At 39.5% G+C, this 25,880-nt stretch overlaps 1 protein-coding gene and 1 long non-coding RNA gene across 3 annotated transcripts in view; one reads left to right on the forward strand and one right to left on the reverse strand.

The window, feature by feature from the left end:
• The window catches only part of nrg3b (neuregulin 3b), a 200,234-nt gene that overhangs the window by 158,179 nt on the left and 16,175 nt on the right, over nt 1-25,880 (forward strand). Inside the window, exons 3-6 of one of the 2 annotated variants that reach the window (XM_077502035.1) lie at nt 3,403-3,476; nt 13,862-13,885; nt 18,615-18,717; nt 20,855-20,975. In XM_077502035.1, coding sequence (XP_077358161.1) covers nt 3,403-3,476; nt 13,862-13,885; nt 18,615-18,717; nt 20,855-20,975 — 322 coding nt within the window. Of the gene's footprint in view, nt 1-3,402; nt 3,477-13,858; nt 13,886-18,614; nt 18,718-20,854; nt 20,976-25,880 lie in introns of both variants that reach the window. The other variant, XM_077502034.1, reaches the window with a different exon arrangement.
• The window catches only part of LOC144004663 (uncharacterized), a 74,136-nt gene that overhangs the window by 20,225 nt on the left and 28,031 nt on the right, over nt 1-25,880 (reverse strand). Inside the window, exons 4-5 of the long non-coding RNA XR_013279426.1 lie at nt 20,827-21,031; nt 8,665-8,744 (exon numbers count right to left, since the gene is read on the reverse strand). This is a non-coding gene — a long non-coding RNA (uncharacterized LOC144004663). The remainder of the gene's footprint in view (nt 1-8,664; nt 8,745-20,826; nt 21,032-25,880) is intronic.

The raw sequence follows: 25,880 nt of genomic DNA on the forward strand, positions 1-25,880 counted from the left end.
GCGCCGATTAGCGATGAGGTAACGCTCTCGTCGCCCTCCTCCTCCAGACTGGGAGGTGTGGTTTGCACGCCGTCTTGAACATGTGCTAAGAGCAGCTGGGTCGTCACAGGCTGTTGCTGCTGCCTCGTCAGGCTGCTCGCACAAAAAATCTGCTTTCATGTTGACAATCCCCCCCCCCTTTTTTTTTTTTGTTCTCTAATTTCTCGAATACATCGCCCAAAACGTACTCAAAGCGCGTCATTATCTGGCATTGTTTGCCATCCATTGACTTGTGTTTGCACAAACGCATACAGAGCATTGTTTGCATCTCGCTGAAGGCTGGGCTTGTATAAAGATAAATGGGCGATGTAGCTATGAAACACGACGCCAGACGCCTTGCGCGACGCCAGACAGGCGTTCCGCCTATGGGGTTGTGAGCCGGAATACTAACAAGGCACCTCAGCTCTCAAGCAGGGGGCAAAAGTGGGACGTTCGAGTTGTAGTGGCAGTAGAGATAATTTAGCTTTCATATCACACTTGTTTGGATGTCTATTTTTGTGTTCTTCAGCTAACCTTCTTTGTCGATTAGCCATCTTAGCAATTTCTTGATTCAACCCCAAGTAGCTCTCTAGTTTTTGTGTTGGTTCCTAAAAGTGGAAAAAAAAACATTTTTTTTTTTTTGAAAAGGTGTTTATTGCCAAGTTCACTGTGACACTAAAAAAATTAAATAAAATACTAGCTCTGCCTTAGACTGTCTAGCTTAATGCTAACAGGAAGAAAATGCTGTAAATGGCTAATAGCATTAGTGTTCAAAAATATTCTTTGAAAAAAAAAAAAGTGGCTTAAAACTGTTTACAGTCACTTCCAGTTGAAGTTTACTGTCAAGTAAAAAAGGAATACTAGCTTTGACTTTGAGTGTCTGTTTAGCTTAGTGCTAACATAACAACAAGAATGTAGATGGCTAATGAATAGCATCATTGTTGCAGTGTTAAAAAAAAATCTTCGAAAAAGTGGCTTAAAGTTGTTTAGAGCCACTTTATGTTGAGGTTTACTGTAAAAGTAAAAATAAAAAAAATAAATAAATAAATGCTAGCTTTGCCTTGGAGTGTCTGTTTAGCTTAATGCTAACGGGAAAATAACACTGCAGAAGGCTAATGAATAGCATTTTTGTTGCAGTGTAAAAAAAAATAATCTTCAAAAAAGTGGCTTAAAGCTGTTTATAGCCACTTTCAGTTGAAGTTTACTGTTAAAGTAAAAATTAAAAATAAATAAATAAATAAATGCTACTTTGCCTGAGTGTCTGTTTAGCTTAATGCAAACAGGAAAGTAACACTATAGGTGGTTAATGAATAGCATCAGTGTTACGGTGTTCCAAAAAAATATCTTCAAAAAAAAAGTGGCTTAAAGGTGTTTATTGCCACTTTTAGTTATGTGTTATGAAAGGCCCAACCGATTAATTGGCCAGCTGATTTAATCAGGTGATATTAGCTCTTGTAACAGCAAACAAACAAACAAAAACAGCCAATTCCCCTCCTTCTATTGTAATGTTAAACAAATACTAAAGTACAAATGTTCTGCGATACGATACGACTATTTTTTAGTTACGAGTATGGCTACAGATCTCAAGACACACCGCTCTAGTTCAGTAATAGAAGAGGAATACATCTTTTCCAGAAAATGAAATTTGTTTCAGTCTTTGGACTTCAACATCCGGTTATTTCCCTGCCTCATGTGCAGCCGACTGTGAAATAATGAGCCCCCCTCTCCTCTTTTAAGGTCCAATCGTACGTTGGCATGGCGTTAAATGAACATTTTATCGAATGTGCCCCGCAGCTTGACAGACACGCTGATTACCGTGAAAATCTGTCGCACTCGTTTAAAACGTCGCTCGCATGTTTTCAATGGATCCCGGTCTAGAAGGCGCTACTCATTGTAATGGCGACGGTAACAATGGATGGCGTGACTGTGTGTAATCTGAAGTGGATCACACACACGCGCATTCACAACACTGAGTTGTCAGCTGTGTCTGCTTTCCCCTGGAGCTCTGCAGAGATTTCAAACCTCTTTCAGCATCATTTTTCATCCAGCTGGGGGTGTGTTTGTGCGTGCGTGTGAAAGCTCGGAAAATCTGCAATCACGGCATGCCAGAGAGCCACGAGACAACGTGAGCAGCTAGCTAGTGGAGGTGATGCGGGTTCAGATGATCAAGACAGTTGAGGTGGCCCGTATCGGTGACAAGGCAGCGCTATCTTAACATGTACAAAGGTGGCTTCCCGGCACCCGATTTGGAACGTAACCGCCCACGGAAGCTGCTTTCGTGTCAGATGTCAGGAATAACGCACTGTGAAGATGCTGTTTATAGTTGGGAATACATTGCATACTCATCAATACGGAAAAACTATGGTAAAACCATATAAAAATGTAGTTTTATCCATCCAACACACTTTAACTCATTGAGTGCCATTGACGCAATTTGTCGTCAACGGGAAACATAATGACGGGGACTGTCGTCAACTTTAAGTGTGCGTAAACCCGTCGTGACTGCGTGCCATGTCGGGGCAAAAATTTTGAAATGTACAAAATTTTTGTCTGACAAAATTTCTCGACCGGGTCGTGAACTATGCGCAAACTGTTCGTGAACTCGTCGGGATGATGCGGGAAGGATGCGCGCCAGTGCGTGGCAGTGCGCGCCTCGGATGGGTTTGATCATTAATCTGAGGGGGGAAATTATGGCCAGCAGATAGCAGCATTGGGTCTCTTTTGGATTAAATCGCCTCGTCTCAATGGAATGGAAATTCTGATCAATATTTCGCATTCTTAAGTGTGTTCATTTTCTATTTCGCAACTATGGGATCAGTTCCAACTCAGTGCCCTCATTCAGTACCCTACTACTGACTTGCGACCTCTGACTGTCAACCTGTTCAGTCTCCAGCTTCTGTCTACACACTAAACAAAAAAAGAAGTTAAAAAAAAATGAATGTTAAAAGGAATATCAAACATTTTTACAGAAAATTGTTCAACTTTCTCAGTTTGTGTTGGCAGCACCATTGGGGATTAACCGCACCAAGATGTTTTTGACTCTGTTTGCACCAGTCTTGCAGCTCTAGCTTTATCACTTACATCACACCAAGTAACTTTCCATCCCACCATCCTGTTTTTTTTTTTTTTTTTTTTCCCAATAAGGAGCTGGCCTTCCTGTCAGTCATGTGCTATCAGTAAGGCTGCAGAGGGCTCTCACCAAAACTTGACAGTTTCAGAGAATCTCCAAAAAAAGCACTTCAGTCATTAGTGGGCAACTTGCTTGGATTTTTATCCATCCTGTCAGTCTACTAGTTTTTTTTTCCAGCCAATCCTCAAAAATGAATCCATTGGTTTGTTTGTTTCTAATCACAAATCTTTTTTTTTTTCTTGTGTGTCCCACAGGTGTAAGGAAGGCTACCACGGTCTACGCTGTGACCAGTTTGTACCCAAGACGGACGCCATCTTGTCAGACCCAAGTATGCCTTCTTTTCAATTCGCCTTTGCGTCATGACTACAAAACGCATTTTTTAATATTCCTTCGTCACAATTTCTTGACTATCAATACTGAAATTCATGCAGTGACTGATATTTTCTAGCTCTCGTGTTGCATTGCTAAATGCCATTTCCAATATTTGAATCTCACAAGGCTCAATTAAATATTCGGTGTTTGTCCAGCAGCATGACTAATATTGGAATGAAAATAGAGTTTGAAAGGTTTTTTTTTTTTTGTGAGTTGGATCAGCCCTCCAGTTTTTGCGTAATCCTAACAGATGGGCATACAGATGGATGCCCGAGTTATTAAAGCCATCAACCAAAACAGAAACTGGTTCACCCCAAAAAAAAAAAAAAAGCTAATACAGGACGGGAAACATCACCATAATCATTGGCCCCTTTCACACTGCCTTTCCAGCAAATTGGCATCAGATGTGGAGCAGTCGAGCCAACATTTTTTCACCTGTCCCTTTCACACAGCCATCACTCACTCATGTATTTACACACAGCCGTTGTGGCTTCACGCATTCAGATACAGATCTATCTATCTATCTGTCTGTCTATCCATCCATCCATCCATCCATCCATCCCACAAATATAATTTGTAATAAAAACTAACAAATCTGCATTATTTTTTCATAAAAACTAACAAATCTGCTCTAAAATGTAATTAAAGCTATCTGAATTTGAAAAAGAAAAATCCAAATTAAATAAAACCAAATTGTAACAAAAAAATTCTAAATTTATAACCCTGGTACCTTCAACACAGAACAGCAAAAGAGGACAAAAAGCCAGTTTAGATGGCCAGTGAAAATAAACAAGTATTTCTCTACAAAGGCACCTCTTCTCTCCCTCCAAGGCTGCCTCACTATTTGACCCCCGCGACTTCAAACACTTCAATGACGGTCATTTCCAATTGCTGCGAGGTGGCTTCAGCGACCACATTCCGCCGTTCCAGCTGTCCTTTTTACACGTCGGCGTCCCTTCCCACCTCCAGTCAAAATGTGCATCACGAGAGCGCTTTTCTTTATTGCCTTGATGCCATCGCGGATTCAAATGAAAGCCCGCATGTAAAAGCCTCCTTTTTTTATTTTTTATTTTTTTTATTTTTATGACGCTCCTTAACCTTGCTCTCCATGCCCTTTGCGCTCATCCTTCAGTTTTCCGCTTTTCATGCAACATTCACGCTATCGGTATGCTTAAAAAATGTATAAAAGCCGGAGTCAGAGGGACAAGGCCTCTCCCCCAAGACTGCTGCGTTGTGAATTTGCACTGTTTTTATGTGACTCTGCAGCAGAGAGCTTAATTCCTCATGTTTGATACCGGCGAGCCCTGTGAGAGCAAGTTAATGGGGTCACAAGTCAGTGTCACAAAGCAGTATATGCTTTATACCTCCCTCATGGTGACGACTTTTCACTATGGGAGCTGTTATTTCTTTTTTTTTTCGCTTTTTCTATTGACACCACATACCCATTTGCGCTGGCCCCAGTATGGTGGTGATCATCATTATTATTATTATCATTTTTAAATATATATACTCAAAGGCCCTCGGCAAGACAAAGCAAACAATATGAAAGGAACTCTTAATACTTTAAAAAAAAAAAAAAAAAAAAAGTCCATGAATGTGTAAGTGCAGTTGTATATCTGTGTAATTGTATTTATTTTTTTCTATCCTAGGGATATTACTATTTCAATAATAATTGTATTAACTCATTCACTCGCAGCCATTGTCACTGATGCAACACGCTTCGCTCCCGGCTGTTTTACTGGATTATGACTGATTTTGCAAGGCCCACATATTGTGTTCTTTTTCTATAAAAAGGTGGAGCATACCAAACGAAAGATTAGACTCTGTTCTTTCATCAGGGAAAAAAATGTATATTTTCTACCCATTTCTGTTCTGCAGCAATTAGGTAGGTTTCATCATTATTCACAAATCTGTTTAGAACTGTGGAGAAATCAGTTTGTTTTTAACATGGCCCTAGTTGATCTCTTATACTCTGCTGGCCGGTTTTGTAATAACTACCATTGTTTCAACCGTTCTCTGCAGTTAGGGGCTGCATCAAATCCTTCTCTGTGCTACAGCATAAAATAAAACATTAAAAAAAAACTTATAAATACGTCTTTGGGACACTTAAAACATTTAAAATAGAACGTATTTATACGTTTTTGGGAGCAAATGAGTTAACATGAAATAAGTCAAAATATACAATGAGCAATGGGGTGGACTTGATTATTTTTTACTTCTAAACTGTGCTCAATGAATATTTATCATATTATTATTATTATTATTATTATTATTATCATTTTAATATTTGTCAACTGTAGGCATGTGAAGCCCTTTGAGACTTTTGTGTGATTAAGGGCTATATAAATAAACTTGACTTGACTTATTTTGTGTACTTTCACTTTCAAAAATGAGTTTTAAAAAGTCCTGTGACAAGACTCTCGTGTTCAATAAACAAAACTATTTATTTAATGAATAATCTCGTGTGACACAATTTAGCATGCAAAAGAAAAATCTTCAGGTTAAGCTTTTTTTTTTTTTTTTTTTTTTTTATTATTTTGTTGATCTTTTGGTGTTTTGTAATTTTTTTGGGCTATTTTGCTGCCCACAGATTGAAGTTAACTTTCATGCAAAAAAAAAATAAAACAATGGAAATTATGCATTGCGTATTTAAAACAACCGCATAAAGTTATGGTATAGTGCGCTAGCTTAATGATGATACACAATAGGAAACGTTCATGCTTCAGATTGACATTTGAGCACAAATGTTTACAGCAACAGATGCAGACCGACAATATAACAATACTCCTAGGCATATATTCTTTATCCTCTACAAAAAAAAAAACGCTTGCAGGTTCCACTACATGCCAAAATGAAGCATTATATCTAGTTGGTGAAAAGAAAAACCATAGCAACTGTCAACAAAACAATACAGCACCAATTAACAGTGTTGGAGACGTTCCAGCATGCAATCGCATGTCATTTAAAATCCTACAACTACTTTAGAGCTTAAATTGTAAAAACGCACGCACACATCCATTTGCCATGTTTGAATAGTGCCATTCTTCTACCACGGGGACAGATGAAGTGTGCCCAGGAAGATTTAAAAGACAGCCTATTTTCTATCTCTGTTGATACGGAGTCATCTAAATTTACCCAGATTACCCACGGTTCTGAGGATTATCCTGCTTTCAAAAGCCAAATCATGTCCTAACGCACACAAACACACACACATGTGCAGTACATTCACACACTAATAGCAGCTACAAGTGGGACAAGCACCCACGGAATCCATTGTGTCGACATACGCCGAGCGTGTTGCTTGTCACATGCGCGTCCGCGCCAATTTGACGTTTGGCAGACCCAACTCGCTAACCCCCCCCCCCCCCCACCCCCCCCCCCCCCCCCCCCCCCCACCCGTCGGAGGCAAGGAGGGAAGGAAAAGTTCTCGACCCGCCGAATCGATTCCCCCCGCCCCCCTCGCACTTTACAATCACACTTTCATCCATCAGCCTTTGTCTCGCTATTGACTCGCCGCAAGTGAGCATCCTCGGCGAGCTACAAAGAGTCGTCGCCAAAGCTCAAAGGGAACGGAGGAACCCCCCGCTGGGAGGAATCCTGGGAAAAAGAAGTGGGGAGTCGGTGCGCAGCGGTGGCGTCTTTATTTAGAGTCGTGTGAGTCCGGGATGTCTGCAAGTGTGTAAAAAGCTGGTAAAGGTCTGATGAGTCACATACTGCGCTCACGTACAATAAAAGAAACAAGAAACTTTGGCGTACGGATTATCAATTTATCCATATTTTAGTGTAGGTATAGGTAACACAAACTAAAATTGAATAAATATTTTGTTAACAATAAGAGATAAAACTAAAAAAGGAAGTTTGAACAGTCATTTGGGAATTATAGTTTAAAGGGATACTGGACGCATTGAGACATCTTTAGCAGTAAAAAGTTAATATTATTGTATAGAATTAATGTGGTAACTTACATTATTTCATGTACAATTAATACCTTTAAAAAGTCTTTTTTCTACTTGCTGTCGACTGATGATGACCTCACCTGTGATGAGGAAGTAGGTCACGGCCAATCATGGCTCCGTTTGCTGACCCGCCCCAGAAAACAGGTGAGCCATGATTGGTCGTTACCTACTTCCTCAGCACAGGTGACATCATCATCAGTTAACAGCAAGTAGAAAATTGACTTTTTGAAGGTACTAATTGTACATGGAAAATAATGGTTATCAAATTCCATCCATCCATTTTCATTAACCGCTTATTCCTCACAAGGGTCGTGGGGGTGCTGGAGCCTATCTCAGCTGTCTCTGGGCAGTAGACGGAGTACACTCTGGACTGGTTGCCAGCCAATCGCAGGGTTATCAAATTCACTCTGGACAAAATATGAACTTTTCACTGCTGAAAATGGTTCAATGAGTCAAGTATCCCTTTAATTTACAATAATATATTTATACTTAATCTGCGATTGGCTGGCAACCAGTTCTGGGTGTATCCCGCCTACTGCCCGAAGCCTGCTGGGATAGGCTCCAGCACCCCCACGACCCTTGTGAGGAGCAAGCGGTTAAGAAAATGGATGGATGAATTTATAATTAATAATAAATATTACAATACACTTTTTTTTTATCTTGCACCTGACAAGTACTCTGTATATTTAAAAAGAATCTAACTAAAACTAATAAAATCTATACTAAAATGAGGCATTTTGAAAACAATAAAAACAGATAAAAAAAACAACAACAAATAACTTGCTCTAAAAATGAATTAAACTTAATTGAATTTGAAAAACAAAGGTCAAAACTAAATAAACACGAACAAAAAAAATCCCAAATTTCTGACTACATTATAATGTTGTTTCGGAAGAAACTAAAATTTTATTCCAAAAATGTTGTGATTTTTATTTTTCCCCAGTAAACTTAATTTAACAAATATTTCATTGCAATATTGTTGCGTGTAATTTTAATGTTTTTCACGATGCTAACGCTACATACTGTAAATAGTACGAGTTGACCAACTTCAATTTATTTTTTTTTTTTTATAGTCAACGCTACGGCGATGATCATCAAGTTGACTTGGACTAATTGATAACGTGATTGATTTAAAAATATATTTATCAGTCAGCAACTTGCTGTGCACACACAAGCTCACTATAATACCTGAAGGTGTCTGTTGTTTGTGATTGGATGAGTGATTCCAGGGGCGGGGCCAAAGGAAGGAGGGCCAGGATTGCCAGCATCTGTAAACAGTTGAGAGGGGCACAAGTTCGAAGTGTTCTGTCCATTTTTAACAACAAATAGGTTGTTGACTGGCCACTGCTGGATATTTTCTGTCTTTTGACTGTTTCCAACAGGTCGTTAGGTCAATTTTCTGATGGCAAACGTGAGGATTTAAGGCTTCTCGTCAGCTAGCGTTGGCGGGTGCCTTGTCTAAATAACGCTTGTCATATTTGAGGACAGACTTAAATATTTTGCAAGCCGGTTGTATTTTCAGTCAAATATCGCCACATGCTTCAGGCGCCGCTGCTAGTTTGCCGCACGGACCCGCCACCTGTTGATCTCAGCTGGCGTCCAAGCTGTTGCCAGGACACGAGATTGGCGAAGAATCAACCTCAAGCTATAATCGACATTGCGGTGAAATTCTGAAAATAGTTTCAACAGATAGTTGTCCAAACATTCTAAAAAGTGTGGGATACGTACGGTAAATGGCTGTTATACTCGATGTAGCTCTTTTTTTTTACTGAACACAAATTGAAAGGAACAAAACAACAATCTGGCGAAAAGGGAATAGAGCAGTGGCGTGCGGTCATAATAAGCTATTAAAACTCATTTGCTCCCAATAACGTGTAAATACGTTTTTTTAATGTTCTAAGTGCCCCAAAGACGTATTTATACGTTTTTTTTGTTTTGTTTTTGTTTTGTTTTTTTATGCTAGAGCATACAGAAGGCTTTGATTCAGCCTCTCAACTGCAAAGAACGGTTGCAGAAATGGTAGTTATTACACAAACGGCCAGCAGGTGACCGCAGAGCAAAGGAGATCAACCAGGGCCGTGCAGAAAAAAAGCTCAATTACTTACAATTTTAAATAAATTTGTGAAAACTGATGAAACCTAGCTCTCTTCTAATGCTAATTGCTGCAAAACAGAAACAGATAGAAACATACTTTTTTTTCCTGATGAAAGAAGAGACTTTCATCTTTCTTTTGATGGGTTCCATGCTTTTATAGCCATAAAACACAATATTCTGTGGGCCTTGCAAAATCAGTCAAAATCCAGTAAAACAGCCGGGAGCGAACAGGACTACTTCTGTGAAAATGGCTGGGAGTGAATGAGTTAATGTGTGCATGCCCAAGCCCTTCAAAATAAAATCATTGAAAATATTTCTGTCAGTGTCCTGCTCTGTGGTAAACAGTCACTGGTTCAGTTCAAGTTCATCGCTGAATCCCAATGAGTGCCCTTTTCCCGGAGAACTTTTGAGGAAAAGAATAATTCAAGTGGTCGTTCTACTCCTGAACTAGTCATCACGAAAACAGGAAAGAATTTCAAACGTCACTTTTCAAGCCAGGATGTAAATGGCTCGCTGGCTCTCGCTGGTGTTGATTGTTGGTTGAAATCTCTTGTTGCTCCGCTGAGATGTGATCTAATGTCCGCACAAGTGTTTGTAGTTAACAGGAAATGCTTTGTCGCTCAGAAACAGTACAATTATAGCACAAGCGGTTAAAAAAAACAAAAAAAAACGGCACTGAGCACTCATGCGGGAGTTGCCTTAGTAACCCAGTAGCAGCGATTTACGGCATGTCGGACTACTGTCGTAAAGTCCAGTGCAAATAGTCCTCATATGACAGCACGAGCCAATCCCGAATACTGTAAATTCCAACGTATTGGCAAATTTGTGGGCATGTGATTGTGTCATTTACTCACCACGGTGCTAGTTATATTAATTGAAACCGTCTGCCACTGGAATAAAATGAGGTTCAAGGCTTGAGGTATTTTATTTTATCGTAATCAAATGTACCAACCTTACAATATCTATCCAAAGTATATACAGTTGGTAAAACGGGAGGCAAGCCAAGTCTTGTTTTTACAAATGTGTCGCTAAATATGTGCCGCTGTAGCAACACCGGATATTGCATGCGGTTGCATTCGCACACATTGGCTTCCATTCCTTTCGCATCCAAGTGAAGGATGGGATTACGGATCGGATTCATCCCGTCATTGTCTCCTTCCCGCAGCTACTTTTCAGTCTGGTAATCAGGCCGAAAGCATCTGACACAGGTATTCTAGCGCCTCCCGTGTAAATGACTCCCCGGGGTGCTTTGCGTTGCCAGTGCGAGGGATTGGGCACCACATTATGAACGGTGAATGCCTTGAGACAAAGCAAGACGAAAGGACGCTCAAGGGATTTCAGAGACGATTTAGGGTGTGAAAAAGTCGACTGTTGCCGTGAGCGACGGAGGAGAAAAGACTGGAATGGACAATAGGCAAAATCACAAACATGCTTTGCGGTCTCAAGGTGCAGTTGGACCGAAAAAATCTTCCCGTGGCTCAAACCATAACGTCCACCTTCTGTAATTGATCGGTTTTAATCATTCACTACGCTGAACCCGACTATGAATCAGATGGAGCGTGAAATAAAGGCCGACATTTGTTTATTAATCCTTGAGGGCGCCAGAGATAAATCTGCAAGTGGACTTGCTGTTCATTCTGTTCAATAAAAAATATGATGAGCGCGGCGTGCTCTCAAAATACCACCCGAAAACACGAGCGGGCAGCGGCGATGGTGGAGGAAGGCCGCCCTCGCCTGCTTTCAACCTGCCCCCGGGGGTGCTTCATTTGCAGCGAGGACGCAATCAAGCAACCAAAACAAACACTTTGAGCTGGCGAGTGCTTTTCAGGATGCTTTTTAATGGCCTTAAATTACTTGAGTGATTGTATGTTAACCAAGCGAAGCAGGGGCAAGTAAATAGTTGTGACTTATTCAACTAAATACCTTTTTATAATTGCCATAGTAACCACTTATTTACTTTGATTACTTTTCACAGCTGTTGGGGAAAACCTGAGCACAAAATAAAACGTTTCACTTCTAAAAAACAAAATATGTTTTGTAACAAAACATTACGTTCCATGTTTTGTTATATTAGGCTGCGCTGTTACTTTGCTATGTTAGGTTATGCTACGTTATGTTAGCTGACAATGCAGTATGTTGCACTACACTGTTTTAGGTTAAGCTAGGTTACGCTACGTTATGTAACATTGTGCGATGTTACTTTACACTATGTGAGGTAACGTTACGTGACGTTATATTTGGTAACACTGTGTTACGTTTCGTTCTGCTGTTATGCTACGTTATGTTTTGTTAGTTGACATTGCGCTATGTGACTTTACATTGTTTGGTTACGCGATATGGTAGGTAACATTACGCTATGTAGCGTTGAGATATTTTAGGTTTTGTTATGTAACATTGCGCTACGTTATATTATGCTGTTTAAGGTTATGCTATGCTAAGTTATGCTATGTGACGTTAAGATATGTAACATTGTGTTATCTTAATTTACACTACCGGTATGTTAGGCTACGTTATGTAAGGTTATGCAAAGTTGTGCTACTCTCTTGTGTTGCGCAAATTTATTGACCATTATGTTCACTTAGGTTGTGTTATGTTCAATTATTATTTCATGTTGCATCATGTTAATTTACATTGTGTAAAATAACGTTACCCTAAGTTATGTAACACTTAGATTAGATTTTGCTATGCAGTATTCTATTTATATTATTATTCATGGAAGCATGTTGTATTCATTTGAAAAAAAAAAAACTCCTGTTTTTCTGACAATTTTTTTTGGGAGCTTTTGTTTTTTTGAGGAATTTTTTATATTTTTCTGTTTTTCTGAATATTTTTTTTTCTGTTTTACTGAATATTTTTCCTGTTATAAAAAAAATCCCAAAAACAGAAAAAAAAAAAAATAATAATATTTAGAAAAACGGGGAAAAACATTATTAAAAAAAAAAAAAAAACAGAAAAAAAAAATATTCCAAAAAACAGAAAAAAAAATATTCCGAAAAACAGAGCACCGAATTTTTTTTGGGGATCTCTGAACTCCAAGTGACTGTTTCAGACCACTGAGCTTTATATATGACTGGATAGCCGATAGCCCATACACGCTAGTGAAAGCCGTTTAAGTCACAGGGCGGCCATCTTGTTACTCCCACCTCGCAAGCGGACTACTATACGGTATACGTACAGATGAGAAGTATACAGCTCGGAAGCAGTTAGTATAAGGCCGGAGCTGGGGTGGGTGTTTTGTTCTGACAGAAAAAAAATATTCAGTAAATCAGAAAAAATAAATAAACTCTGAAAAACAGAAAAAAAAAAATACTCGAAAAAACAAAGCTCCCCCCAAAAAAATTGTCAGAAAAATAAGAGGGTTTTTTTTTCTCCCCAAGTGAATGCAATATGCTTCCGTAGTTATCAAATTGAATTTATTGTCATTGCATTGTGAGCCCAGAGCAATGAATTTGACTTCAAAGTTTCAACCTGTCCAAGAATATGAAAAATAAGTGACAACTAAAACAGCAGGAGACAGGAATGGGAATCTGAAGCACTGATAGACGGTGCCCTGATTTCTTAAATAAGTTAAATCCAAAAATCTCACCATTCAAACTAGGATTCACACCCATTCCTACTTTGTCTTCAGGTTTCATGAATCCCGCCATTGACAGACTTCCGCAATCAAAATCCATCTTTTTTTCGGGAAGAGTTCCAAAAGCGCCAAATAATCTGTCGGCGGCTCCGCAAGCCGCGTTCTATTTAAGAGTGGGGCCACCTCTGTCAGAAAAGCAATTACTGGCGAGGGCTTTCATTTTAATTTAAATGCGATTACATTACAGTGACATGAAAAAAGGGCACTGTCGGAACGGGGAAGAACACGAGTGCTGCTTTTTTTTTTTTATCAGTTCCCCGCAGCGCTGGGATTCGACTTAGCTGTTTGAGGGCACATGTCAAAGTGTGTGTGAGACATGCCTGCGTGAGATAGAACGTGTCTCGACGCTACCAGCTACCAAGTCTGGAGAAGCGACGCTGGGAGACGAGTGGGAACAATTACCGCAACGCCTCCGGCTCAAATCAATATGGAAAAAAAAAAAGGTCTCCACAAAGCAGCAGCAGTCCTGACATAAAGCATTACGATTTTCGACTTTTATGACTGTAATCCTCAGCATCCTTGTCCCGGTTGTGTTCATCCAAAGTAACTGCTACTAAAGGTGAATTTTGAGTTGTCATGTTTCAATGTTTGACTTGTCTTCTTTTTTTTCTTTTTTTCCCACACGCTTTTCCCATCTGGCCTCCGATCCAACAGCAGATGAACTTGGGATCGAGTTTATGGGTAAGGCGCACTCGCCGTCTCTGTTTGCCAATACACTCATGAAAAACATATAGCACCTCACCTTGGAAAAATGAATGTGGGCCTGTCGCCATGGAAACACGGCAGCGGGGGAATTAGGCGCACGTTGCCTCTTTGTCGTCGCGTTAGAGCGGTCGCGTTGCAACGGGGCTCAAAAAGACAGCAGGTCGCATGCGTCTTGGCTAAATAAGTGTTTGGAATACAAAACGCAATTGAAAGCGCTGTGGGAATCCGTTGACATTCCCGCCTGCCGCGTGGATAACAAATCTTTTAAAACAATTATTCACCTCTTTTCCCCGTAATAATAGCACGCTGCTCTCTGTCCAGAGGGAATGCATCCACACATGTACGCACATTCCGACTGTTTTTCATTTTCTCATCTGTCCAACCGCCCCCACTGCACGGGAAGACTCGCCGTTGTGCATACCAAACAAGCAACGCCGCATGGTGAGAAGTTTCCCCATTAGGTATCAACAAGGAGGGAAGGAGGGAGGAACGTGTAAACCTTCCTCAAGTCAGTGATTGCAATCTGTCCGCTGGATTAAACGGGAATGTTCCGGCAAGTGGGCGGATGAATCTGAGTAATTGAGACGAGGTCCGTTCGACGGCGGGTTGACACGAGACGGACGTGATTAGCTCTCATTTAAATGTGATGCAGATTGGACATGTGACATCTCAAGAGTCGCTCACAAGGCGTTTGAGCGCCGTTTCATCTCCAAAGGCTGTCGGATTTATTTATCCGCGTCTGATTTTGTGAAAACCTCACAGCTCGGTCACTTGAAAGACCTGTAATGGTCTTACATGGAAGCAGTGTGTTGCAATTTTGCAATTTCCTCATGGACATTCAGAGGAGCTTAAATTTGTGTTACTGCCTGAAAAAAAATTGGAGGCCTGTGTCATCTCAGTGTGTGGCGCACAATTCATACTGTCTTAGTGGGGAAACGTATGACTTAGAGCCTCATATAAATATCTATTTTTGTGACAGAGGGCTGTAATAGTCCAAGAAAAAAAAAAACACACACAAATTTATGACAATAAACTCAAAATTTGCACCATTCTAAAGTGGCAAATTTAAAAGAAAACCCCCCCCACAAATTTACGAGAAGAAAACTTGAATATTTGGGACATTATCAAGTGTCAAATTTGTGAGAAAAAAAATCACAAATTTACGAGAAGAGAACTTGAATATTTGTGACATTAAGTGTTAAATTTGCGAGAGAAAAAAAAATCACAAATTTACATGAAAAAAAACTTGAATATTTGGGACATTATGAAGTAGCAAATTTGCGAGAGAAAAAAACTCACAAATTTACAAGAAAAAACTTGAATATTTGGGTAATCATAAAGTAGCAAATTTGTGAAGAAAATCACAAATTTACAAGAAAAAAACTTGAATATTTACCACATAAAGTAGAAAATTTGTGAGAAAAAAAACTTAATATTTGCATCATAAAGTGGCAATATTTCGAGGGGAAAAAAAACCTCACGAATTCACAAGAAAAAAACTTGAATATTTACAAGCTTATAAAATGTCAAATTTGGTGGACAAAAGTCAGCACTTCAGTTTTTTTTTTCTAAAAATGTGTCACTTTGTCACAAATCTGCGATTTCATTTCTCAGAAATTTGTGGGATTTTTCTCAGAACATTAACCCCACGCTAAAAAATAAAAACAAGTCCTTGAATAATTAAAAAAAAAAAAACTTGAGAATTTTTTTTGTTCTGCTTTGGGTGCCCATTTATATGGTGTCCACGGTCAGGAAGAAGCTAGCCATAGCGATGCTATACGCATGACGGTAATGCCGCTAATGTGGTGACCAGGCCAACTTTAAATAAAATCTTGCCAAATACAGAACTATGTAGACATAAGTGCCTTAGATGGCGTAGCTGCTGACTTGACTCGTTTTCCTGAAGTTTTATTTGCCATCACAAACTGTTGCCGCTAGCATCAACACGTCATCCAGAAATCACGTTCAATAGCTAATTAAGGACACTAAAAAAAAAAAAAAAAAAAAAAAAAAAAGTATTGCTGGCAAAAGCATTACTGTGGTTTTGAAGTCACTTCGTCTCATAGACCAAAATTGTACTTGTGAGTCTAGAGAAAAAAACTGTTTGTTGCTATGTACAGATTCAATTTAGGGGGTAAGAATTTCATTATTAGGCCATTCGACATCAATTTCAGTAGGATATCCATTGTTAGAGTCTGTCGGGTTTGTTGAATACGTCGCAGCTCGTCAACTTGAAAAGCCCGTAATGGTCTTAAGTAGAGGAAGCGCATTGCTATTTCCTCACGGCTCATTCACAGGAGCTTTGCTGTTCACCCCGTTTATATTTTTGCCTGACAAAGACGTGGCCTCTGTCGTCTCATGTGGCGCGGCGCACGATTCCGAGAGTGCTTGAGAGGTCATTTGGCTGACGGCGACGGCGCTGACACTTCTTGACACTCGCCAGCGCTCGACACAGGACGCGTCTTCAGACTAAAGTGCAACTCGACGGCTGCTGCGCTCACAAGATTGTAACCACAGGAAGCACTCAAACGCGCGTCCGATGACGATTGTGAGGGCTTGATAAAAACATGAGCAGACAAGCACAGATGAGGAAAGACCTCCCGGGACTGTTGGCAGCCTCAAAAACCGCAGACGAGCCAATGAAGGTCACATCCGGGCTGCGGTGATGTCTTCTGCAACTTTTACTGCAGCCAGGCCACCGAGATCCCAGTTTGTCTTTTTTTTTTTAGTAAGGTGAAAGCGTGATGCGTTCGTGACCTCAAGAAAAGTCTGGAAAAAAACATCTGTGGAGTAGTTAAGTCATTCACTCCCAGCCATTTTCACTGAAGCATCCATCTTGGATCCCGGCTGTTTTACTAGATTTTGACCCACAGAATATTATGTTCTAGTGCTATAAAAACATGGAACCTACCAAAAGAAAGATTAGAGTCTCTTCTTTTATCAGCAAAGAAAGTATATTTCTATTTGTTTGCGCTTTGCAGCAATGAGCATTAGAATATAGCTAAGCTTCATCATATTAACAAATCTGCTTAGATTTGTGGGGAAATCAGCTTGTTTTCAACATGGCCCTGGTTGATCTCTTATACTCTGCTGCAACCTGCTGGCCGTTTTTGTAAAAACTACCATTGCTTCACCCGTTCTCTGCAGTTCAGGGGCTGCATCAAAGCCTTTTGTATGCTCTAGCATAACAACACTGAAAACATTTAAAATAGAACGTATTTATACGTTTTTGGGAGCAAATGAGTTAAATGTGGTCTCTCAGGTTTTACTGGGATTCTGTACAAAAAGTGATACGCTATATAGGCATAACTTTCCCTAACCTTTGAAAAGATGAAAGTATGACAAAATATATACCTACTCGTCTTTTTTTAGAGCGCCACGTTGACAGCCATGAGTGTGTGCACGTTATAGAAAAGCGGAATAGGAAAGAGAATGGGGGGGGGGAAATTTGACTTGACAGCCAGCAAGTGGACCGGAGCTTGGGCCTGATATATTTGCTTTAGAGTGCCTCATTTTCACGGTGTGGAAAAGCTTCACGATGACACAGGTAGCCATTAAGAAAAAATAAATAAATAAATAAATAAATAAATAAAAACAAGATACTTGTACTTTTAAGTGACATATAAAAGCAGCATTGGGTTAATTGTCCAAGAAAAAACTCAAAAACAAATTTATGAGAATAAACTCGAAATTTGCACCATTATGAAGTTCAAATTTGCAAGGAAAAAAACTCACAAATTACGAGAAAAAAAACTTGAATATTTGTGAGATTATAAAGTGCCAAATTTGTGAGAAAAAACACAAATTTACAAGAAAAAAAATTGAATCCTAAAGTAGCAAATTTGCCAGAAAAACAACTCACAAATTTACAAGAAAAAACTTGAATATTTGGGAATCATAAAGTAGCAAATTTGCAAGAAAAATCACAAATTTACAAGAAAAAAAAACTTGAATATTTGTAACATTATAAAGTCGCAAATTTGCAAGGAAAAAAACCACACAAATTTACAAAAAAAAAAAAGAATATTTGCAACATCATAGCAAATTTGCGAGGAAAAAACAACTCACAAATTAGGAAAAAAACAAAAAACTTGAATATTTGTGACATTATAAAGTGCCAAATTTGTGAGGAAAAAAAATCACAAATTTACAAGAAAAAAACTGGAATATTTGTAACATTATAAAGTAGCAAATTTGCGAGAGAGAAAAACTCACAAATTTACAAGAAAAAACTTGAATATTTGGGAAATCATAAAGTAGCATTGGGTTAATCGTTTTGTGATTCCCCTCACACATACACATGTTCATCTATCTACTGGGATCAAACTGCTATTTGTCCTAACTGCTAAGCCTCGGCTGCTGATGTGCAGGATTCTTGACAAGTGGCTCTGCCAGCATTTGCAAATTCCCCCGTCGCATTGGATGCTGATGTAACACACACACAGTCGGTCAATGGGTCAGCCCTTTGGTCCGCCTCCGGGGCTCATCTTAATGCAACAATTATCTCACATCAGTTAGCATGTGCCACCCTCTCATGCTTAGACAATGACATTTTACTGACAGCAGCATGGGGAGCGTCATGCTAATGCAGCGTGTGGGGAGGATGCGTGCGTTTCGTACGACTCCCCTATGGCTTACGCATGATGAATTCCCGCCTGTGTGTCAATTGTGGATATTTAACGGCCTGTGTTTTCTTCCCGCGCAGAGAGCGGTGACACCTACCAGAGGCAAGTGTTGTCCATCTTCAGCATCGCCTCGGGGATGTGTCTCCTCGGAGTGGCGTGTATGGCTCTCTACCGGCGCAACAAGTAAGCGAGCGCGCACCTCGGGGCCGTCGGGCACGGAGCGAGCTATACTTTTCATCAAATTGTTAAATAATGGAGGGCAGCGAAAGGCTCCTGAAGCTGAATCGGTTGGGATGCATTTGGGACGGATACTCTTGTAAGATTTATTTCAGCGGTTATCGTACAGTCGGTGTAAAACAGAATGTAGGGCGAGTTTTGATCGTTTTCAGTGAATTTAGTATATACTGTGGCGTGTTATAATTTATGGGTCATGTCTGTCCGATATCCATTTAATGAATTATCAAAAATGTATATATATTTAATTGTATCGTCCAGAAGACCGTCAAAAATCCATGGGAGCAGCTATCAGCCGTACTGTATCACAACTATGATAAAAAAAAAAAGAAAAGAAAAAAAATGTCGCCCTTTTAGCAACTGGTATGTAGTGGTCATATTTGGACATCATGTGGTATGACCTGAAAAACAAATAAATAAGCTTGTCCAACAAATACATATTTTCATTAGAAATTTACTTGTGTGGCGACTGCCGAGCTAGCTTATTTTGTTTCGATGGCTAATCGTTAGTCTCAAAATAAAACCGGAATATTGAAAATGAGCTTCTATAGGGTGACTAAACGTACCCCAAACTGTGGTTACATAACACTTCATAAGACTTATAGGATTATTGGATTTTGAAAAAAAAGAAAAGAAAAATGCACTGAAATTAAGGACACTGCATTGTATGTTGTTGTTCCGTAACCCATAATTTACTTGCCTTAGCCAATTCGAAATCAGTCAACACAAAATTGCTCATTTTTTAAAATACATATCACAACAGCTCTTTATGTTAACTTCAGCATTGGACTTTATACTAGGCAGCTAGCAGTTACCAGCTGGTAGCTAACGCTAGCTACTCGTCTGCTAGCATGGCGCTATAGAACAACACGAACACGAACATCATCATTACAGAAAGAACACAAAAGTACATGGATAGGCTCAAAGGAGGTTATTTAGCCACTAATTTTAGTTATGTCGCACAAAATTTTTCTCAAGGGCTGATTCTGTTTACTGTCGCTAGCTACCATCTGAAAAACGTCAAGTACGTTCCTAGCATAATCATACTATTACATAACTAAATGGTTAATGGGGGTGTTCTAATGGTGGTGAATTTCTAATCTTTTCAGTGGAGAAATTGATTCTAAATTTAAAAGATTTTCTGAACGGCTGCTGAATCAGCCTGCCAACGTCAATTACTCACATGCGTAGAAGCAGAAAGAAAAGGAATGCGGGCAAAGAGAATTAACAGCAGTCTGTAAAGGAAGGGGGAGTTAATGCAGCTTATAAATTGTCTTAATTGAATGTGTCTTGATAAATAAGAATCGGGTTTCATTTTCTGTACTTGTGGAGCTCTCGCAGGCTGCGGCACAAATCGGTCAGCATGACCGAGCACGCAGCTGTAATGAATGTACCAGACACAGCCAGTCTTGGTTGAATTTAATCTTCTCCTCCATTTTGGTTGACGGGGGTTGTTATTTTAGTGGGGGGTGAGGGATCTTGGGTTTAATCTGCTTTTATGAGAGGCTAATTAGTCGCAAATCTAATTCATACATGTCAAGATGGTTATTTTTATATAAAAGATTTTAACTGTTTTTTTTTGTTTTTTTTTCTGTGAATCAATGCACTGTTGTTTTCATGCCCTTTAGACAGGAAGTATTTAGTATGCAGCACTGCAGAGAGTTTAGCAGCCCTGTGTTTTTTAAGATGAACTATTAATGGCAAATTAACATTTAATTCAAAAGTTTTAGGAATCAGTTAATATTTAATTTGATCAAAGTTGAATCCAAAGGGAAGTTATGGCCTCAGATTAAGCACGACTAAAAGATTACATTTCCTTCACAGTTGGTAAAATGCAGTGATAAATAAATGATAATGTGTTGTATTATTATTTTTATTTTAATTGTAATAACTAATGTGCCAATTTAATTGTTAAACACTACATACTACTAGTTGGCAACTAGCTAGCTAGCATCTAGCGCTAGAAGCTAATGTAGCAGTTTGTCACTTTACTCAGGGGTTATTTTATTTACTTGAGTGATTGAGTGGGCTTACGTTGTAAGATTCTAATATCCGTACTTATTTTTGCGTCCATTTTCATCTGCAGGAGACACCGGCAAAAACTCCAGGCTCATTTCTCAGAAAGTCGTAGCTTGAGGGACTGCGGCATCAATGCCTCCGGCCTGATGTCCAAATCTTCCTCCAGATCGCAGTACACCCTCCAGAAGGCAAGTACCAGACTGGGGGTTATATTTTATCCTTATCTTCTCTATGGCATCCATTTCTGTAAAAAGAGAATGCGAACTAAAAAGTGGCCAATACCCAACGTGGAGATACCAATTCCTCTCTTGTCTTCAAAAGTCATTTATTAGTTAACAGTAATAAGAGACAAAAACTTAGCTAGTTGCTCAAACTGTAGCATTAGTTGTTGTTAGCCATTAGCTTGAATGTTAACTAGCTAAAGCATCAAAATTGGGGAGGAAAAAAAAAACTACACTTGTTTTCCTTTTTAATTTCATAGTTTGTCCACTTATCACCAAGTCACGTCACACTTTTATGTCATTTAGTGGCTGTCCTCCAATGAGTAAGCAAAGTAATCCCTCATTGCAAAATGAAGCGAATTGATCGTTAGCTCTGTTAGCATGTTAGCCTCACTAGACCACCATTCCTACTTGAAATGAAATGTTATTTTTAGAAATATGGCCTCATCTTGGCCATGCTCAGTTTTTAACAACCCACAGTAATGTTACATTAGCACTGACCATTGATTGTCAAGATACAGTTTTGAAGACATGTGAGGTGGACGGATTTATTACGTATAAAGTCCCAGTGTTGTTGTATTGTATTTTCATCACTCTTGGAATCGCTCTTGCTCAATTAAAGTGCTTGGCTGGAACTAACTGTTTTATAAATGGCATTTAGCTCATGGCTTTGCATTATTCACTACATTTGAATAATGTATCCCATGCTTGTAAATGCGAAAAAAAAAACATGAGGTGCACAGGACAAGAACGTTTGTACAAAAAGTGGCTCTCAGAAATTAAAGTAGATTAAATTGTGATTTAATTATTAAATACAGGGGAGAAAAACATAACAGGGACATTTTGAAGAGAATCCTCATGAGGCAGACATGAAATTTTAGGTGTTATCAAAATAACCCTAACGTCACTTGTCAACCTTGTCAATTCACTTCAGGACTTTGTGATCAAATGTGAATCTCTGCGTTTCATAAAAATCATAATGCATGACAAGTTACCAATGAAAACATGTAGCATCTTCATTTGAAATCAAAACTCTTCTTTGGCTCCCAACCATATTTTGTTCCGAAGAGAAAAATGAAGCGGGACCGCAGGACGTGGATGGCTATTACTTTGTTGTATTGAACCAAGCGCCGCTAACCTTGGAGAATGTTCTATGTTGCGATTTTAGCACTTATCTATATTTGCAATTGTGAATTTGCTTCAAAATCTGCTGTTAATGTAAATGAATTGCTTTGGTGTCATCGTGAACTTTGCGGAAATGCCGTATTAGCAAACAAGCCCATGTAAACATATTCAAACATACAGTTGCTTGTGGTGTTTGTATGAAAGATAATCTCTGAAGTGGAGTAGTGACCATGTTTTTTTTATTGCAGAGGTGTTGCATGCGCTACTGTAATATCCTCTTGTAATTGCAATGAGCAAAATGTATTCGTGACTCTAAATGCAACCTTGTTGTTTACGTGAGAAATAGCCGCTTCTTCTGAGCCAAACTCTGTTGTATTTAATCAGCCCTGTTGCCCATATTAGAAGCAGCTGAAAAGGCTGCGGGGAGATGCGGCATGCCTAAACATTCTTCTGCTTTTTAATAAGCAATAAACTCACTGGAGACCCTGTAGTATTTAGAGTTCAATGCAGGTTTGCCGTCTTTGTTGCATCTCTTTTGCGTAAGTACTTCTCCGAATGGAGCTCTTACCGAGGCTCTTCAATAATGCAGCAGCGTCTACCTCTGAAACAAACACCCCTAAAGCCAGCCCCACCCACGGAAACTCACTTTGCAGACTTTTAAAAAGCTTCTTCTTTTTTTTTTTTGACTGTCATCTAAAATGACGATTCGATAGTTGACAGTTGAGATGTGTTAAAACGTTAAATATACATCTTGACAGTGTACAATCTCTCCTCCTAAAAAACGCTTCGGAAACAACTGTCCACAAAGTTTGACACCAAAACCAATCGCAACACTTTAAAGCCCCGTCTGCTTTTTTCATCGGGGGCCTCAAAATTCTTTAAGACCTCGTCGGATGCCAAGGGGAAGGGGATGACACAGACATAAAAACAAGCTATAACAAGAGCAGTATGAGGGAAGCTTAAGTTGGGAATGGAAAGATCAGTGGCCTTAAGCACCTGGGAGGAGGGAATGATCTGCAGAGTCCAAGGTAAAATTACCAAGCTACAGCAGACCGCGGTTTGTCTCCAACCTCACAGCTTGCAAACATCTTGGAAGCGTCTTGTTTTTTTTTAGCACAGTATCAGAACACTTTCCCTTTTATCTTGTCCGAGGCTGAGAAAGGAAAAATCTTCACGTAATTGCAAATCTGAAAACACTGCGGTGCATATCCTTCCCTCGACATGCACTCGAATAGACCTTTGAATTGCACACTCAACTTCTAATACCGCACACCTGCGGGGGTCATATATGAGATGATTTGTTCAATGTACCCATCAAAGGATGGGAAATCAAAATGGAAGGGAAATTTCACACATTAGGTGGCCTTTGTTGCCACTGAGAATGGACGGAGATGAGAGTGAATTAACATCTCTGTTGGAATGAGATTGCAGAGCTGATGTAAAAATTATGTGCCACAGACAGGTGTCAAATGAGGTCAGGGAGGAAATTAAACTTCCATCAGCATGAAGTTAATGTGGTGGTGACTAATGTACTGGAAAAAGAAACCGAGGTCGGAGGAACCTGGGGGCCCTTTAATGGTGAATACCCCATGGTGTTCCACAGGGCTGCATTCTGGAACCTCCAAAGTAGGCTACATACAGTTTATGCTCCCCATAGGATTAACCATTGGTCTCGAAGATAACTGTCTCGTGAATGTGGTGCTGGGTAATGTGCTGAATGCCAGTCAATGACCTGGCAATGTTAAATACTGGATGGTGTTCCACAGGGCTGTATTCTAGAACCTTTGAGTTTGATTCACTTTGTTTCTATCATCATAGCATCATGTTTAATACTGGATGATGTTCCACAGGTAGAGGTGTGAATTGCCTAGTACCTGAGAATTCGATTTGTATCACGATTCATAGGTCACGATTCGATTCGATACCGATTAATCCCGATGTGAATTTATAAGTCGATTGTTGTGATTTTTTTTAACTCAAATTCAGAAAATACTAATCAGTAAACTTAGACATGTACACTGTAATATTTGTATGAAAATGTATTATCTGAAACTTCAGTCACAACAGTGAGCCACAATTTAACAAACGGGTTGTAATCTGTTTCATGTTTGAACAGCATTGAAATAAAATATTAAAACTGAATGTTCCATTAATATAACATTCTTCCATGATTAAGGTGTAAATCCTAACCCTAAGTTAGACGTTTTCCCATAAAAAAAGGATGTTTAAAAATCGATTCGGCCGCCTATTGAATCGATTTGAGAATTGTGCAATGTAATATATATTGCCGAATCGTTTTTTTTTTTTTAATACAATACAAGGCTGTATTCTAGAACCCTTGAGTTTGATTCACTTTCTATCATCATAGCATCATGTTAAATACTGGATGGTGTTCCTCTGGGCTGTATTCTAGAACCCTTGAATTTCATTCACTTGGTTCTAACATCACCACATCATCATCGTCAGCTCAGTCATTGGTATCAAGGATAACTTTTTTTACCTTTTGCACATCCATAAATTGCAATTTGGTTGTCGATGGGACAAAATTAGTACATTTCTGATGACTACCTAAACTGACAACAATTTTCACTAAACCGTTAATCCACTTCCTCCTCCAATTTTTGACTCACAAGACTTATAGGAAAGTCTGCAATATGGCCGAATATGCAGGAATCATTTAATTGGCGTCTTGTTTAGCAAGCGCTGTGATGTGACAGCGACAGGCTTGATACCAGGGCTTGTGCAGGTATCTTCATAATTAATGAAAATGGCAGCTCGGTGCAGCTTGACAGGTCACGCCGCCAACAGTTACACATTTCAAATGTGCATGCAGGTGCATGATTGTGCAACAACGCGGAGATAGCAGGCAGTGCCAAAAAGTGTGTAGCTGTGCACAGTTCTTAATTATCCTGCTGCTCTTTATTTAAGGATCCAAAAAGGGCCCATAAAGAAGGGCTGGATTAATGCTAGGTTGAATGTAGGGGTTTTCTATAGCTTTTTTTAATTAGGCTCCCGTGTCCTCCTGTTGTCTCCACGTTGTCTTGTATTGTGAAGGCTTTTTAAAGAGTCGTAAAACCTGGCCACAAACAAACAGGCAAGCAGCAAGTTAGCTAAGTGGTTACACCTTGCAACGTCTTCCCTTATGTCTGCAGCTTGTGCTGTGTGGATACAATCCAAGACGCTGGTCAGACTTTTCAACATTATTTCCCCAGTGGATACAACAGAAATAATGTAGACTGACGCCATCATAAAAGCTGGATTATCTGCAGAGCCATTAGAAGTCACATTTTACAATGTGAATAATGTGGATTTTACCACACACACACACACACCCCCACACCCCCACACACACACACACACCCCCCCCCACACACACACACACACACACACACACACACACACACACACACACACACACACAACAGAGTTTCAAAACATTCTAAGTTGTCAAGAACTGAAAAAAGAAATGTGTTGAATTTGCGGGCATTAGGGGGTCATATATACTGAATTCAAAAGCTTTTTTTTTTTTTTCAATCAAAAACATCTTCACAGGTCAAGTTGCATAATAACATAGGACCTCTTAGTTCACATCAAAACAGCACCTCTCGCAGGTTTTTCTGACATCCTGCAAAGAAATACAAGCAGAAACTCTCCAAAAAGTAAATTCAATGGAGGTAGGTATTGGGGAGCTGCTATCAAATAAGGAATCCGATGTTGTGATGTAGCTTGAAGTGTGAAGATGTTTTC

The sequence above is a fragment of the Festucalex cinctus genome, chromosome 17 (genome assembly GCF_051991245.1).
Source record: "Festucalex cinctus isolate MCC-2025b chromosome 17, RoL_Fcin_1.0, whole genome shotgun sequence".
In the NCBI taxonomy this organism is placed as follows: domain Eukaryota; kingdom Metazoa; phylum Chordata; class Actinopteri; order Syngnathiformes; family Syngnathidae; genus Festucalex; species Festucalex cinctus.